At 48.6% G+C, this 18283-nt stretch overlaps 1 protein-coding gene and 1 long non-coding RNA gene across 12 annotated transcripts in view; one reads left to right on the top strand and one right to left on the bottom strand.

The window, feature by feature from the left end:
- The window catches only part of OTOF (otoferlin), a 106054-nt gene that overhangs the window by 28012 nt on the left and 59759 nt on the right, over positions 1 to 18283 (top strand). For 7 of the 8 annotated variants that reach the window (XM_072770757.1, XM_072770758.1, XM_072770759.1 and 4 more), the window contains one exon: positions 11895 to 11983. In XM_072770757.1, coding sequence (XP_072626858.1) covers positions 11895 to 11983 — 89 coding nt within the window. Of the gene's footprint in view, positions 1 to 11894; positions 11984 to 17181; positions 17333 to 18283 lie in introns of those variants that run through there. The other variant, XM_072770765.1, reaches the window with a different exon arrangement.
- Positions 1428 to 17439, bottom strand: LOC140601606 (uncharacterized). 4 transcript variants are annotated; one of them, XR_012004607.1, is made up of 3 exons: positions 16878 to 17439; positions 16040 to 16108; positions 1428 to 2786 (listed from the first exon to the last, which is right to left on the bottom strand). It is a non-coding gene; the product is annotated as an uncharacterized lncRNA (long non-coding RNA). The 4 variants fall into 4 exon arrangements; XR_012004604.1 differs by lacking the exon at positions 1428 to 2786 and adding an exon at positions 8948 to 10070; XR_012004606.1 differs by lacking the exon at positions 1428 to 2786 and adding an exon at positions 14501 to 14964.

Here is an 18283-nt window from a genome sequence, read left to right on the forward strand (position 1 = left end):
TTGTTATCATGAATGGTGTCTTGATTTTGCTACATTTTTTGACTATTGCTGACTTAGAGAAATGCTTTTTTTTCCTTTAGAAGTCCTCTTTTATCTGGCAAACTTGCTGAGGTCTCTGACTTGTTTTTATATTTATGGTTTGTTCTGTTTTGTATATAGGTGATCATGTCATCTACAAAAAGAGGTTTTATCTCTTCCCTTCAGTCCTATCCCCTTATTTCTTTGTTTTTCCATGGAGCATTGACCATGATTCCTAGTTCTATGTTACACAGTAACGGTGATTGGTAGGCATCCTTTCTATGTCCCCAGTATTAAAAGGAATAAGTGCATCTAAAATTTTGTCATCATATATACTTGCTCTAATAGGATCTTACTATTTGTCTAACTAGTTTGCTAAGAGTTTTCATTATAAAACATTGTTGAACTTTATTACAAGTTTCTTCTGCATCTATTGAGACAATCATAACTTTGCTCTTCTAGTATGTTCCATAAAGTATTTCATTTAATAAACTGTTAGATTCAACTAGCAAATATTTTTATGCAGCATTTTTGCAGCTACATTTGTAAAGTTTTCATCATTTGATAATGCATAAAATTTTCTGGAACACCATGCATAAAATAGAGATTTGCTCTTCCTTGACATTTTGGAAGAACCACATGCAATGGCATCTAAGTTTGGATGGTTTAGGGAAGGGGTTCTTCAACCCCCTTTTCAATTTCTTTGTGTCTTCTTGCACCAGTTTTGGATTTCTATATTTTTCTAGACATTTAAACATTTCATCTAGGTTTTCAAATTTATTAGCACCTATTTGATTGTAAAGTTTTTAAATTGTTTTAAAGTATTTTTTGTGCCTATACTGATTTCCCCTTTTGTATTCCACACTGCACTTATTTTTATCATCCTTCTGTTTTTCTTGGTCTTGCTAATGATCTGTTTATCTTATTAATCTTTGTAAAGAACTAGCTTTTGGCTTCGTTAATCTCTTCTGTTGTTCACTATTTCATTATTTCTGCTTTTTTCTTAATTATTTCCCTTCTCCCTGTTTTATTTATTTATTTATTTATTTATTTATTTATTTATTTATTTATTTATTTATTTTGCTCTGTGGCTCTTTTCCTAACTTCCTGAATTGAATGCTAAGCCTGTTATTTTTAACTTTTTTATTTCTTGATAAATGTATTTAAAGATATAAATTTTGCTCGATATTAGCCACATCCTACAAAATTTTATATGTAGTATTTTCATTATCTTCAGCTTTAAACATTTTTTGTATTTCTTTATGATTTTCTTTTAACATATGACATGTTAGAGTCTCATTTTGTTCGTTTCTAGTTTTCTTGCATTATGATCAAAGAGCACAGTCTGTATGATAGTGATACTTCAGAATTTATTGGGACCTTGATTAGGGCCTCTATGCATGGTCATAAATACTCCCCCTGCCTAAAAGGAATGTGTTCAGTGAAGGGTTCTCTATAGAAAACAATATAACTTCAAGCTTTTATAATATAAGTTCAGGCTTCTTAGTTGTACTATTCAATTCTTAACCTTTTTTAAGATTTTATTTATTAATTCATGAGAGAGAGAGAAAGGCAGAGACACAATTCTTCACCTTTTCTGCTCATTTTTCTCTTCTTGATTTCAGTTTCAAAAATGATTGCAATAAAATCTACTTCTACAATTGCTGATTTACATATTTTTCCCTGTAGCTGTCATTTGTTGCTTGATGTGTTTTGAAACTATATTACTAATAAGTTTTATATGTTCATGATGGCTATATCTTCTTATCTACTTTTCTTTTTCCTGGTACTTAATATCCTTCTCTGTCTGATATGATGTTTTTTTGCATTGCTTTCTATTTTGCTAGATGTTGAGATTATGATCTCAGCTAATTTTGGTTCATTTGCCTGGTCTATCTCTTTCAGTTTTTTAATTTTCTTGGTATATCTTTTTTCATGCCTCCATTTTCAGTATTTCTGTGCTATTAAATTCAAGTGTGTCTTTTTAGGGCATATATTTGTAGATTAAATTTTCTTTCCCACTAGGAGACTGCGTTTTGATTAGTTTCATCCATTTACATCTATTCTAATTGCTATTTTGATTTTTATTTCTACCACCATCTTATTTTATATTTTCCATTTGCTGTCCTTTTTGTTTGTTTGTTTTCTTTTCCCCTTTCCAGCTTTCCATGGAATAGATCGGGTTTCCTTTTGTTAAGTGAAAAGTTATACATTCTATGTTTTCAAGGTAGTCACCCTTCCTTGGTCCCTGTTGATAGCTGGAAAATAAATCAGTAATTATAATTCCCCCATCGTGGCAAGTATTATAATACTCTCTCTCCTAAGCCTCTTTGATTTCCCTACCTCAGCCCACACTGTCTAGATTATACAATTTTCATTCCAGGTTCTTATGAATGTGTGTTCTCCTTTTCTTTTTATTTGCCCTAGCCTTCTTTATCTTTTTTGAGGACAACAAAAGTCTTCACCAAGATATCTAATCACCTTTTCTTCTCCTATCTCCTGAAGCATCTCTTGGCACTGTTTTTCTTTTTATTTGAGTACTTTCTCTAAAAGCCATTTCAATTTGGGTCTTTGCATAGCCAACCCTCTAAATCTTTGTAAATCTGAGAATAGTTTCTTATTTCTTCAAATTTGAACAGGACTTTCTAGATATAAAATTCGAAGCTCAAAATTCTTTCCTTTACTTCAGAATAGCAGTGCCTGTTGCTGTTGAGAAGTCTGAAGGCCATCTGTTTCTTGTACCTTCAAGTGGGATCTTTTCTTTTTCCCTGGGGGAGAAAAAAAGTGTAATTCTTTTATCTTGATATTCTCAAATTTTATTATAATGTGTCTGACTGTGGGGTTCCTTATTGCTCCCGTTTTGCACTACTTTGTGAGCTCTTTTCAAAGCCAAGGCTTTTCATCTTTCATTTATTATAGCAAATTCTACCTCCATTTTTTCCCAAAGGTTCCTTCCATTCAGTTTTTATATTGTTCACTTCTCTCCGACTCCTGTTATCAGATGCCGCTACTTGCACCTCTAACTGCCATTTCTTTGCTTTTATATTTTTATAAAAGGGCCTATCAGTCCTTTCCTGCTTTTTTCTGAGTTCTTCAAAATGATCTTCCGATTGACTAATTTGTTCTTTCTTTCTTAGTATCCCTTGTTTTTGTTTTATATTGCTAATATACGTCTTTATGGTCCATTTGTTCTAATGATCCTGCCCTTGTGATATATACTGCTCAGGATGTTGTCTTGCCTGTAGAAGAAATGTCTCTCCAAGTGTTTGTTTACCCAGTTCAAGTGCCCCTGGGATCAGCTACCCTGTCTGCTGACCAGTCTGGGGAAGCATCAAAACCAGCTGTGTCAGGCCCTAGGGGTTGAAAGCACCAGGGGGACCCCAGTCACCACAGAAACAGGCAAAGTCTCCTATCTAACCCTTTAAGGAGAAACATGGTGGCCAGCAAGCAGGCTAGATTTTTAACAAACTAGTTTTGAGGTTTCACTGAGAGGAGGTCCATGAACACCTATCTTGGCTGCTCCCCAGCCTCCGCCAGGGAGCCTCCAACCTCCCCAACACAGATCAGCTCAAAGAGGCTTTGGTCTCTTGTTTCTCACAGTTGTTTGTCTGTTTGTGTGTTACTTACTAGAATCTGTATTTCCCTCTTGCTTCTAGAGTTTCTCCAGGGTTGACTTTGGGGTAAGAACCAGCAGTCCTAAGTTACCATCGTGGCATGAAACAGAAGCTCTGCTGTGACCCCCAGAATAGCTTACTCCTTCCTTCTTGGGCTTTGCTTCTCACCTTTGGCTCAGCTGGCTGGAAGGGCCTCATGGAAGACTATTTGTGCCCTTTGAAGCTGGTATTTAGCTGAGCAGCTACCAGGCTGAGGGGCCACCCAGAACCCCTGTCTCCTCCTCATGTTGGGCCCATCCCACACAGTGTTGCTGTGTCTATATGCCCACAGCTGCAGGCACAGGGAAGCAAGGCCTTGGCCTTCTCTCCTGCACTCAAAAGTAACCACTGACCATCACTGCCAGCAGGCTGTGCCCTCCACAAGGACAGTTCTGTTCTAGACATCTTCCACCCCTGGCTGTGTCACTTTCAGTTTGTTTCTAAGCCTCTGTTACCCATGTGTCAAGTGAACCCAATGATAGGTATGATGAATAAAATGAGGGATGATGGGGATGATGGAACCATGGCTCCCTACTATGCCAGCATCTTGGCCTTGGGCTTACCCCACTACGCAACCTATGCTTCCCTCCCTTCCCCTTTACATCAGTCGGTGCCCGAGAGGAGGGGTTGGTTGAGTGAAGACACTGGATCACTCCCTCACAGTCCTGCTTTCCTGGGCCTCTGCCTCTGATCATCCAGGCAGAGCATCTGACTCTCTCCTTCTCATCAAGTCTCCCAGGGGACTTGTCCACCCAGGCCTCAGCCAATGAGCAACCTGATGCCCCTTCCAAGGGCGCTGCCACACCTTTCCATTAACTGCACCCCGGGACACCTGAGCCACAGGTATACATGACATTCAAAGTTAATCACCGTGTCCTTCCTCTTCCCAATGCTGCCCAACATGGGGCGAGTGGAGAGGCAGTCCCTGCTGGCCCCAAGAACAAGCATGGGGCCACATTCTGAGTGCCTCTTGTCTGCCAGGCTAGGATACCCCAGAGGGGGAAGCAGGCTCAACAGCGCATGAGGATCCATGTAGGAACTTGGGCATGGAGGAGCCTCTGGTTCCATGGTTGGGGGGGCGGGGCTCAGAAGCCAGGGAGTAGTAAGCAAAAGCACATGGCCAAAGTTGGAGAGTTGCCCCAAGATGGGGAGAAGTGGTCCTCACCTGGGAAAAGTTCTACTGATTCGTGAGCTGCCTGGGAAGTTTCTGGTGGTTGCAGTGGGGAACCGACTGGCACTTCCTGGAATGGGGGCCAAGGATGCTAAATGACTTGCAAAGCTCAGGCCCTCCCACACTGTGGGGACTTGCCCCTCACTTCCCCGGGGGAGCCCCATCTGACAATCATGGTGGCAGCTTTGAGCAGCAGCATTGCTTCCTGAGCAATCCTCTTCCATCCAATCTCCACGGCAACCTACAGATGATGAAGCTCTGGCTCAGAGAGCATGTATCCTTCCCAAGGGCCGTAAGTAGCAAAGCCAGCATTCTAAGTCCATGCTTCAATTAGGTTATAAACCCATTCCAGAGGCAGCAGTAGGAAGCTGCTCCTGGGCCTGACCCCCACCACCGTTCAAGGCCGTGTATGTCTTCCATGTGCCCTGCCACCACTCCTCCCTCTGAGGAGTAGCCAGCAGTCTAGCAATGACTGACCAGCAGTGCACCCCCACAAAGCAGGGGAGGCAGCCCTCCACCCCCTGCTCAAGGAGGGCCCAGGGGCCTGGGTCTGCTCAGCCCTCAAAGAGGGTCTGAAACTGCACCTGTGCTTACACCTGCCTCCCCAGACTGGAGTAGACAAATCCTAAATTTCCTCGCTGGTCCCTGAAAGAGACAATCTACCTGTGGTTCCAGAAGAAGCTTGGAAAAAGCATATCATTGGCCCCTGGCAAAATTTCTGAAGGCCCTTTTGCTTTTCAGAAAGTCTCTTTTCTCATGTTTACTGTGCCCAGGGCCCTCAGGAACCAACTCAATGAGCTACAAAGAGCACTGGCCTGAGAGTCCTGAGAACTGGTCTACGGTCCTCCCTGAGACATTAACAAACTCCATGACCTTGGGCTGGCCACTCAACCTCTGGACTTCAGATTCCCCTTTTGTAAAATGGGGATAAACTCCTTGCTCTGCCTGCCTTTCAGGACAGTTGCGTGGCTGAAAAATGAAATAGAAGACAAGATAGCAAATGTCTCTCCCTTCTCTGCTCAGACAAGGGTGAGAGGGACCGCTGCAGGCTGGCCTGAGGAACCTGAGTAGGGAGGAGGTGGCCTTGGAAGAAAGACAATTCTTCAGACAACAATGGGTGGAAACAGAACCTGGATGTGGTGTCTCCTTTCCCTGAGATTGGAACCTGAGCCCCTGCATTTAACCTACAGCTCTAGAGGAGGAGGGAGGGGGGAGGGAGGGAGAGAGAGAGAGAGAGAGAGAGAGAGAGAGAGAGAGAGAGAATGGCATTGTACCAGGCCAGCAGCTAGCAGAGGCCCCTACCCTGGGGGAAGGAGAGTAGTCCCCACACTGAGCCCACCCTAAGCCAGTTTGATTTGGCTCCAAGCCAGGAGCAATGTGGACCGGACTCCAGAGGTGAGGCCACAAGAGCAACAGTACTTGTAGGAATAATAAGAAGAGCAGCTGCTATGTAGTGAGCACCTAGTGTATGGCAGGATGGGCTGAGAACGTCACACAAGCATTATAACTCACTGGGTTAGAATCATTCCAGGTGATAAGTAGCCACAATCAGGGTTTGAACCCAAGTCTATTTGATTCCAGCACGTACGGTCACTTGCAAAGTGAACCTGCCTTCAAGGGGCTCAGTCCAGTGGGGAGAGGGACCCAGTACAGTCAAAGATGGACCACAGGTCTTCTGAGCCCAGAGGAGGGAGAAGTCATTAGCCTGGGAGTGAGGAGGCCAGAGGCTGGCCTCACCTGCCCACCTCACTTGTACCTGGAAGTCATGGGCTCTGAGCTCCATGGGGCTAGGAATGCACCTGTCTGGTTCATCAGTGGCCTGGCCCCCAGCACAGGGCACAGGAAATATTGCCAAGTGAAAGAATGAACCAAAGAATGAACCTAACTTGAATCTTGGGTCTTTAAATTCCCAAGACAACCCCTTTCCATTGCATTCTAAAGCTTTGCAACACATTCCAATTTCCTCTCCAGATCTGGAGGACTGTCCCTTGCTGATTTAGGATATTTCCAGACCTAGTCAGTGAGGAAGCTCGAATAATCCAGGTCATCCTCCAGCTCCTCAGGGAAACCTTTCCTTGGGTCCTAGATCTCTGGGGCTGATAGGATACAGAACCCTGCCACCCGGGTCAGCACCTGCCAGGTCAGGGCCAAGGCTCGGGCTGGCGAACTAGGTCACTGCTCCTCATTCCCAGGGATCCTGAGACCCCTATTCTGAAGGGAGGTCCTCCTTTCCTCCTCCAGCCCCTAACAGTTGCTGCCTTACTTCTGCCAATGTTCCTATCATGGTCGCAATTTCGGGTCTCCTGCAGAACCAAGAAACGCCCCTGCCTCCTGTACTGTCCACAGTGCCATGTACAAAACCTGGCACAAGGAAGCACTCAATAAACCCAGAAGGTGTTCAGAAAACATTTGCCCCTGAATGGGGTTTGCTGGTTGGTGACATCTTGAGTGACAGTGTTTGGCTTAGCTACTATCTGAATCCCCTAGAGTGTTTGGAGGCTGGCAGGGTAAAGAATCTTAAATGCTGCATGGATTCCCTTGGCCCAGTCTCTAGGCCACCAATGTTCAGAGCACCTCAGAAACAGAAAGCACAACTTTCAGCTGTTGTGGCCACAGGAAGAAAGTCAGACTGGTACCTTCTCAGGCTGGAGAGAGGCCCTTTGTTCCCAGAAACCTCCTGTAGTGTCTGCAGCAGCATCCCCAAGAATGCCAGGCTTCCAGAACTCTGGCTTCCAGAACTAACAATACAAGAAGAATCACTACGATAGGCCACCATGTTGGTCATACTCTCACCCTGGGCCAGGTTCCGTGCCGGCGCATTGCCAGCCTCACAATAACCCCAAGAAGCAGTACTGTGACCCTCACCTCCACTTCACAGAAGAGTAAGCTAAGGTGTGGAGAGATGAACTGACCCACCCAAGCTCACTCGCCGCCAGCCCAAGCAGCCATTTTGAGGCTCATTTGTTGAGTACCTACTGTGCCAGGTGTAGGGAGACCTCTGTGGACAAGACAAAATTGGACCTGCCCACTCTGCTCATGCTCTGAACTACTCTGAGAGCAATAGTCAAGGTATCTCTGGAGTTCTTGGGGCAACAGAAGGAGAAGGAGCAAAGCATCGGTGTGTGGAGAGACAAGGCCCAGGGCATGGAGCCCAGCTCTGCCACTGATGTCAGGCCTCCCCAACACAAGCCTGACTCTTAGAGAGACTGCATGGGGGAGTGTCACAGTTATCTAGAGCTGTGGAACGTACTACCCCGTTCTCCACATTCTAGGGTTTCCCATGATTCTGTGGTTGGCTGGGCTCAGCTGGGTAGTTCTTCCACAACCAGCTGGAATACCTGGCGTGTCCCTGTGGCCTTGGGTTCTCCAGGACCTCTCTCCACGTGGTCTCGCCAGCAGGGTAGCTTAGACTTCTTTACCTGACAACTGACTTCTGAGAGGCCCTGCTCTTATCTCAACTACTAAGCTACATTACCACATAATAGCTGAATTACTTTGGACAAATTCGTTCTGAGCCTCAGTTCCATCATCTGCAAAGTGGGGATTAAATTGTATAATATACGTAGAGTGTGGAGCCAATGCCTGGCACACGATCAGCACTCAAGAAATGAACATTTTGGTTGCTGTCAATCTAGGATTGTCAGAGCCACAGACTATCTCTGAGATTCAACCTCAGCTAATCTCCAGCTTCAGGAGAAGGTGCAGTGTGGTGGGTCAAGATCTGAGCTAAGTATCAGGAGCCTTGAGTTCCAATCCTGCCTCCACCGCCACCCAGCTGTGTGTCCTGCAACACCTCTCATACCCTCCACATCCCCCTGTGTGAAAGAAGCATGTCTCGGCCATATGCTGTGAGCCTGGGTTATTAGCAAAGAGAGCTCTGAGAAGTACCTAATTCTACCCAGATGTGCTCTGTGGGTTCTGAGGGGGAGTGCACAGGCCCAGGAGCTCCTGAGCCCCCAAACCTCCCCTGTGGTCTTCCTGTGCTCTCTATACATCAGTACACATCTCCCCAACTGGTGGAAAGGAAGTAACAACAAAAAGGAGCAGACAATGAGAAGAAACAACCTTTTTTTTTTTTTTTTTTCTGGTAAAAGAGAAACGGGAAATAAGCAGACCAAGGCAGAGAGGTGGTCAGAAAGTGATGGCAGGAGAGGGAGAGGCGGTGCAGGGTCAGGGAGATGAGAGGGTCAACTCCAAACAGGTAGAAAGTCCCCACAGGGAAAAACCAAATAAAATAAGTCATGCCTCTAATTTTCCTTGAAAGGACTTCTGCTGATCCTTTGTGTTCACTTCATCCATGTAACTGCTCGACACCCCTCCCTGACGGCACCACTTCCACAGTGACCTCCTTTTCCTCCTAGTCTTTCTCTCCTTCCAAAGTCGAGACCCCACCCACACACTCTCAGGGGGGAGCAAACACCCACCTGCTTCATCCCCAGGAAATGCAAAGCTCAGAGGCTCCACAGGCCTCTTCCCGCAGCACTATGGCTGGTGAGTTGGGCCTTCACGAAAGAGCTTATTTCCCTGCAGCTCAATTAAAAGCAACTTCATTAAGAAAACCACACACTCAGCCAAGCTGGAGGCATCCAGACAGCAGGAGCAGAAGCGCACTGAATGAGGCCTGCGGGCCAGGGCCTCCAAAGTCCTCCCCAGACCTGGCTCAGAACCCTCTCCCTCCATGGCCTTCACCCTTCTTGGACTGCTTCCTCCTCTCTCACCTGCTCACTCCAGCTGGCCCCTCCCTGGGACTGAGGAGAGTGACATAAGGCCATTTTCCTGAGACAGGCCCTGTCCGCACCCTGTAATGTCTTGCCAAGCTGGCCTGGTGCCCCCCAAATGCCCAGGTTCCCAATCTGGGAAAAGGGCGCTTTGCAATGGCTTGCAAGGCCAGCTCCCAGAGGGCCCCCCCTGGGTCTGCTCGGCCACCACCCACAGAGTTCTCTGAATCATGTTCCTTCTAGAGGCCTGGCTTCTCTGTGTATGAAACAGAACACGGGAGCAGCCTTTTGAGTTATAGTAAAGACTAAATGAATTAGTGAATCTAAAGCATTCAGACCTTTGCATAACAAAAAGTCCTTTATAGGGGCGCCTGGGTGGCTCAATCAGTTGAGCATCTGCCTTTGGCTCAGGTCATGATCCCGGTCCGGGGATTGAGCCCCACATAGGGTTCTCTGCTCAGTGGGGAGTCTGCTTCTCCCTGTCCTTCTCCTTGTGTTCTCTTGCTCTCTCTGTCAAATAAATAAAATCTTTAGAAAAAAATTCTCTATAAATGGCAGTTATTAGTAAGATTACTATCGTTACTACTTCTTTCTAGCCTATCGGCAGTCTGGATTCAGTGGGTATGAAAATGAAACAAATTTAAGTCACTGCTTTCCACCTGTTCTGTCAAAATCCCATTGCTCCCATCTCTTAGCGGCATGTGAGCAGACCTCAGAGCTTTCTGGTCATCTTCAGTTACTCATGGTCCTGTCCAGAAAGGTTTGCTGTCCAGGCTGTTCCAGTCTGGCATCTTCTCTGGGCCTGGGCCTGGGCCTGGTCTTCTCGCTTCTGTCCGGCTTGTGGCTCCAAACATGGATACCTGCTCAGGCCCTCCGCATCCTCTTCCCGCACCAGCCTGGGGTGGTGGACATGGTCTGATTCGGGGGGGGGGGGGGGGGGGGGGGGGGGCACCGCCCACTCTCTGTGGTGGGGCAGCTTCTCTGGCGAGCTCCAGCCAGCTCTGGAAGCTGTCAGCACGGCCGACCTGCGAACCCTGTCTGTCTGTCTCATAGAGCACCGTGTGGGTGGGTTCTGCGGGGAACCTGAGCGGCCCACCATGTAGTAGGGATTTCCAACTGAGGACTTGACCCCACCCCACCTCAACTCCAGCCCTGGGTCACCCAAGCTGAGGACCCCTCCCCTGGAGGGCAGGCTTGCTGAGCCTGGCTGCCCTTCGTAGCACCCACTCACTTGGCCCCACAGAGCAGAAATCACACACTTGACACACACTGCACTGGCACTGTCAGGCTCCTTATGGCCATGGTGCCTCACGGGTCTCCCTAGAGGTCTGAGGGACAGACCAATCAGTCTACTGCCCGGCAGATGTGACTGGCAACTTGCATGCCAGGCCTCCCTTCCTGCCAGTGCCTTAACCTCTCTGAGCAATTCTCCTAGGAAGGGGACACAGAAATGCCTGAGATGTGACTGTTGCCACCGTTCCCTTTCCCAGTCTTCTTCATACCCCAGAAAGAAGAAGGGCTGGGATGGGGGTAGCAGGCCTTTGAAGAAGCCCTGAGGCAGCTGCCCGGTTCTGCCTATTGGCAGCTCTTTTCAGAGGATGGGTACTTAGCACCTCTAGCCTCTATTTTGGGCCCTCATTGCCATTTCTAGGACATCAGGAAAAATCCCACTCAACTTCCTACTCATCATTATTATCGATTTAATAATGAAGCCAAGATAGAAGTGGGGAGGGTAAATATAGAAACAGCATGTTGGAGACAGGCTGCCTCTCCTCTGTGGACCTGACCCTAATAACACCAAACAGCTAAAATCTGTCCCCAGAGTTAACATTGCCAGGGTGAGGGGTGATTTGACCTGAATGGGGGAGCCCAGGACCTCTCGCTTAGACTGACCAAAAAGATTCTGGCCAGAGAGAGCTGGAAGCTTATAACTCCACTCAGCACACAGCAAAAACTGAGCCTATGCCCACAGTCCTTGCTGTTACCCTGGAGCCCACTCCATCCTGGCTGTGCCACCCACTCCTGAGTGCACCCCAGGAATTAAGCTGAGAGTCAGAAGTACTGGTTAGGCCCAGGTTCTTGCACTCACCCCATGACCTTGGGTAGGTCACTGGACGTCTCTGAGCGCCATCTTTGAAAGAGGCATGGGTCACAATACCCATGTTACAAGGTGGTGGTTGGAATTAAATGAGATTTTCAGTGGGAACTTTATCCCTGTGGAGCACTGGGCCGAAGTGGAGGGCCACCCTACCAGGGATCTGCCTCCTAAGCCTCAGCCCCCCACCCCCCCGCCATCATTTCCATCTAAGGCCACAGCTGTCTCTCTCTCCCTAGACCTTCCGGTGGCCAGTGGCCAGCAACATCGACAGCAATGAGATACTCGAGATTCAGATCTTCAACTACAGCAAAGTCTTTAGCAACAAGTAAGTGCCGGGTGGGAGAGGTGGGGCCTAAAGGGACTGGGGCCCTGCCTTGCTCCTTGGGCTGCCCTCTCCTTTGGGCTTTAAAGGGGACTCACACCCACAGCCTACCCTGGATTGACTGTCAAAGACCCCCTTCCTGGCTCTCTCATGTTGTCTCTCAGAGTCCCTCTACCCTCTCAACCATTGTCAGCCAAGAACCCCATACCCTCCCATTCGCTCCTTTTGTCCCCAGCTCCATCTCAGTTTTCTGTCTCCTTCTTTAAGTCTTCTGCTTTACCCCATCACAGTAACCCAGCAGAGGAGTTAACAGAATGGCTGATAATATACTTCAATAGATCATCTACCGCCTTGAGGGCAAACTTGCCAAACTGCGGCAGTTTGATGTAGTAGTTTGGGAACCAGGAAAGCCTGATTGCAGATTCCCAGTGCAGCCATCTACTGTGTGACCCAGAGCTGGTTACATAACCTCTCTGAGTTCAATCTACTCGTTTGTACGAAGTCTAAGTATATACCTCGAAGGAAGCTGTAAGAATTAAATGAGATAGATATCCATTCATTTATTCATTCATTCATTCCCCATATGTTTATGAAGTGCCTACTGTGTGTCAGGCACTGAACCAGGTGCTGAGGATAGCAAGTGCCTACCCTCGTGGAGCTTACATTCTTCAATGAAGCACACCTGCCACATGAGCACTATCACTACTAAAGGTTTAGTAAAAGTAGTTCCCATCCATCTGTCTGGGCAATAAGCAGAACTCAGATTTGAGCAATCTGGAATGGTGGCTAAATATAATAAATGTAAAGTCCTGTTTGGAGATTCAGAACCAATTGCTTTTATACCAGCTAGAGGGGGTCATGGATGAACAGTAACATGTCCAGAAAAGCATGGGGATATTACTTGCTGAGAGTGCAGTATTACTCATTAGTGGGAGGAGATTACAAACAAAAGAAAATCTGACCTAATCCTAGGTCATATTAATAGAAGTATAACAATCAGAACAGGGGTAGGGGATGAGGGTTCCACTGGCCTCATGCTGGCTGGAAAGGATACCAGTAGGCAGCGCCTTGGATTGCCAGGGGAAGCGACTTAAATCTGATGAGGGGATGAGAGCCTCAAGGAGAAAACCACAGAGGACATGGATATCCTTCCATCTATCCATCACTTCCATCCATTCATCCTTCCATCCATCTTTCTGTCCATCCATCCTTCCATCCATCCTTCCATCTATCCTTCCATCCATTCATCCTTCCATTCATCCTTCTGTCCTTTCATCCTTCCATTCATCTAACCATCCATCCACCCATCATCCATCTATCCACTCTTCCAGTCACTCATCAAACATTCACTGAGCAAATATTCTGTACCAGGCAGACACTGTGCTGGAGGTACTGAAGTGAGAGATTAAGTCACCACACCTGTGCCCTCAGAAGGTTTTCTGCCATTTGGAACAGGAAAAGAGATGTGTGCCCAGAGGCAGGACCAGGACCAGGTTGCATTGCTGGGAGACAGCAGACAGCTGAAAGGTAGCCAGAGCTCTCAAGCCAGTGAGCTGCTGGGAAGTAGTGAGCTCCTCATCACTGGGAGAGGCCAAGCAGAGAGTAGACCACAATGTTGTGGAGGGGATTTTTGAACTGGGGTGGGCTGAACCACACAGGCTTCAAAGGTTTTTATTGGGAGCCCATAACATCTCAGCTGAGCATGGGGTGTGGGCATTTTAGGCCTCCTGGCAGGACCAGAAGGGAAGATGTTTAGGGCAGAGAGGCAGCCTCTTGGCTTGTTGGGGTATCACATCATTCAGGCAGCTGCTATGACATCCATAAGAGAGGTTATGAGATACCTCACCAGGCGTCCCCAAGATGAAGCAAAACTTTCTTCCCTGGGGTGAGAGATTGGGTGATCTGTGAGTACAGGAGAAACAAGAACAGGAGAAGGGCCCAGACACAGACCAAAGTGGGGGAGGAAAAAAAGAATTGGAAGCTGAGGGCCAGGAGAGGCATCCAGGCACCCCAGCAGGGACCCACATGCAGGTTTCAGAGCTTCCGGGAGCCTCAGCCAGGGTAACCCTTGTGCACAGATGAGGAAACTGAGTCTCAGAGAAGATACTGAGAACACTGGATGGTAGCAGGGCTAGTGCTAGGATGCCTATCTTCCTTCTCCCTTTCTAATCCTGGACCTCCCAGAAAACCAGGGTATGTGAGCAGTGATTATGGAAACCACTGACACGAACAAGATTGGTGTACTGTTTACAATGAAAGCCGCTAGACAGTCACAGAAATGCTGGAAACCCTTGGAAACATCAAAACTCCTACTATAAACAAATCAGAAGTATTTGTTAAATTGGGAAATTGAATATCATCCCAGTGAATACATTGAAACTTCAGACTTCAATTAGTTGTTCTGAAATGCCAACAAGAGAGAGCCAGAGCAGGGGAGTCCCTAACCTATTTCTCCCCTTCTTCCTCTTTCCCCACCCTCCCTTCCCCCTACTTAAGAAGCAAGAAACCCCTCCAGGGCAGGTCTGGGCCTGCTGGGAAAGGGTCCTCTTATTTTCTTGGAAAGGATGGAAAAATGGAGTGGCCATCTCGAGGACAGCACAAGGCCCATCCAGACACAGGCCAGCTTGGGGGTTGGAGTGGGAGACAGGGTGCTTGGAGTCAGATGGGGCTCAGGTCTCCCCACCCTGGAGTTGCCAGGCTCCTTCTCATTGGGCAGCTGAGCGGAGGGGGAGCCTCTGGGATTTACACTGAGCTTAGGAGCCACCAGAACCACACCTGCGCTTGGGACAGTGCCTGGCCACTCGCAGGTCCCCGCTTATTTTGTGGAATGAGTGAAGGAATAAATGCCCCCATGGGGTCAGGAGGCAGAGGGTGTGCAGGCTGGAGCAGTCTGGAAGCAGAAATTCAAATGGTCCTTCTTCTCCGAAAAGTTTAGGACACTCCAAGGTGACAGCCAAGTCACGTGGCTGATGCTTTTGGGGAAACTGAGGTAAAGGAAGCTGGTATGAGAAACAGAATTTATGGGCCTGATCTCATCACCACCTATCTCAGAGAAAGAGACTTGTTCTAGAAGCAGAAGGTGGCTTAGAAGCTGGGCCCTGACCCAGTGGTGGTAGGGGCTGCCAGGAGGATGAGACATGGTGTGAAGGAAGAGACCCCAGGAGACGCCAGGTCTGCCCAGCCTGCCTTGAAAAGGTCCTCCTTCAGGAACCTTGGGCCTCCTGTGAGGACAAGGTGTCAGGTCCAGAGGATCTGGGGTGTCCCCCTTTCCAGTCCGGAACGGTTGATGAAGAATGGCCTGATGGAAGTGCCAGTTTCCTGGGACTTCTGAATAATTCAGGAGCCAGGAGAGCAGTGGTGGCCTGACCAGGCCTTGGGCACTTGACACGGGCTCCCAGGGGAAAGCAATGAATTATTGACAGGCCCTGGCGCCTGGTTGCCGCTCTATTGTGGTCATTCTCTGGGCCCATCCATGCCTGACGCCCCCCTCCCTGCTGCCCCAGCTCAGCCCACCTGGCCACTCTGGGGAGGGGGGGCAGCCAGCCTCCCCCGCGGCTGTGGGCTCTTAGGGGATGCCCTCTTTGTGATGGGCAGTTTCAGTGGGCCACGTAAGAGAGGCTATCAGAAGACAAAGTCAGGTCCCATCTCCTTCACCTAACTTGGGAAAACTGAGGCCCAGCAAGGGTCCTGGCTCAGGATCACACAGCAGGGGCAGGGCAGAGCTGGCCTTCAGCTCAGACCTCCCGACCCCCAGGCTCCTTCCCAGAGGACAAAGGGCCTCACACCTCCACTTTCCAGAGAAAGGCCCCTGCTGTCTGAGGGCTTAGGGGCACACCCTGCCTGGTCACCCCAGGCCCCACCCTCCCAGGCAGCTCCTCCCTGCTGACCCACCCCAAGGAGAAGAGGCAACAGGCAGACCTCACTGGGTGTGTAGCCAGGGTGGGCAGGGAGGTCTCCGGGGTCACCACACAGGCCCGAGCTGGGGCTTCCTGCACCAGCTCCCTCCCTAAAGGAGGGAGGGCTGTGGGGGGCATCTTGTGGGAAGCTATATTAGCACACCTGTTCTAAAGCTTTGTTTTCACAGCAAGCACACCCTGGTTTTGCTTAGATGGTACATTTTGGATGGACCTGTTAAAAAAAAAAGCTTTATAAAAATGCTTTTCTTCATACTTTACATAAGACTGAGATCATCTCAATCATCCATAAATAAAATAAAAACACTGGTTTTTATTTTCATTTGGAAGAGGTTGGGGGAAACTTTCAGAAGTGAAAGCCCCCCAGCCAAATTATCCCCTGGGTTCCAGGGTCCCAGCCCCACCCTCTGGGCCTCAGACAGACCCCTGGCTCTGTGAGGCTGCACATCTGCCCCCGGAGCCTACCCTGCAAGGAAGACCTTCAGACCAGCACCCCGTGGGCCGATAGCACCCCCTCCCTTCCTGAAGTCAGTGGAGGGAGGACGGGAGGGCCTCTGAGCGCAGCAGTGTCAGAGGAGTTTCACTTGAGTGCTCTCACTGCCTCCCAGTAAAGCAGGTAGTAGCACCTCCTTTGAGGAGACGGAAAAAAGCAGGGCTCAGAGAGGTTGGAGAGCTAGCCTAAGTCACACAGCTGTCTACAGGGCCAATCCGCTTCTGCCTGACTCCAGGGTCCAGGCTCTTTCTGCTGTCTACACTGCTCCTGTTAAGGATGATGGCATCCAGTCTGTGTGTGGACAAGGCTTAGACCAGGGCGTGAGGAGTGGGGAGTTTGCCAGGAGGTGGGCCACATAGCAAGTGTGGTTAAAGCAGTGAGAACAGCGGTGGAGTAGCGAGAGGCCCATCACAGAGCGTCTAGCAGGGGTGGAGGACATGCTGGGCAAGCCTTCCTCTCAGGCCCTCCAAGTCTAGGGTCTGAGACTGACCTCAGTTAGCACTTGTGGGGGAATGGCTCCATCCTGCCCCCTGGGGGTGTCTTGTCACATTGCAGCGTCTCTGCAGATCCTTCCTCTGCTGTGCTGGGGCAGCTCCCAGGAAAGATGTGCCTGAGGGTCGGCACTCAGCAGGTGCTCAGTGGGTCCTACTAGAACTAAAAGGACCCATTGGCAAAGGGCAGCAGCGGACAGGGATCCCAGCCGGCATCATCAGCGTTACTTGGAAACTTGTCAGAAATACCTATTCTCCGGCCTCAGACTCCGGGCAGCGGCTGGGCCCGTGGTGACCTGGAGCTGGCTCTTACCAGCTCTAAGGGCAGATGGTGCACATCTGCCAACTCGGGGTTCAGCAACCGTTGGAAGCTTGCACTCGGCCGTTGGTGGGAGTACTGACACCACAGAAACCGGCAGGAGCCACGGGTCAGGACTGTTCTTCTCCACGGCCAGTGAGTTGCAAACAGTTCCCGGCACAACCATGGATGGGCAGGTCCCAGTCATCCATGTTTTAACGAGCCCTCCGGAAGATTCTGTTTATCCTGAAGTTTGAAAGCCACTGATTTAAAACCAAAAGAAGTGAAGCTGCCAAAAGACCCGTATTTTTCCTAACTATAGTCTGTTGTTAGAATGTCTACACAGTGCAGAGGCTGCAAGCCCACTGCCTCCTTGTGTCATAAAGACAAAACCAAGACTCAAGGGCAGCTGCTCCAGGTCCCATGACCCCATCCCAGCATTTCTCCTCTGTGGGCACTGCCCAAGCCAGGGAGAGGCTGGGACGCAGCCAGAAGGGAGGCCTCCGCTGGGCTGGGTCTTAGAAGCACCCAGAAGCAGAGTCGGGCTTTCCAGTGGAGGAATGGCGTGGAGCGTTTTGCCCTCGAGGAGGCAGGGCAGCTGGTGGATAGGGCCCTGAGCTTCAGAGGGAAGCATTTCCTATTTGTCCTCTCTGGCTGCTCCCACCACTTCCTCCCCTCACACAGATGGGAGGCCTTTTATTTCCCCTCAAGATTTATTTATTTATTAGAGAGAGAAAGCATAGTGGGGAGGGGCAGAGGGAGAGAGAAAGAGAATCCCAAGCAGACTCCAATGCAGGGCTGGATCCCACAACTCTGAGATCACAGCCCAAGCCAAAACCACAAGTTAGCCACTCAACTGACCGTACCACCCAGACACCCCAAAGGAGCATACTTCTAGCAAAACCATTTCACATTCTATGTACATAAAAAGCCATTTCTCACCTACCAGATGGTAATAAATTAAAATTTATATTTTTACTTTTTAGGCTAGGTAACTTATAAACCACATTTATTTCTTATAGTTCTTTTTTACTCTTCCTTTTTTGTTGTTTGTTTTATTCATTTATTTTAATTTTTAAAAATATTTATTTATTTATTCATGATAGA

Source organism: Canis lupus, chromosome 12 (assembly GCF_048164855.1).
Source record: "Canis lupus baileyi chromosome 12, mCanLup2.hap1, whole genome shotgun sequence".
Classification (NCBI taxonomy): domain Eukaryota; kingdom Metazoa; phylum Chordata; class Mammalia; order Carnivora; family Canidae; genus Canis; species Canis lupus.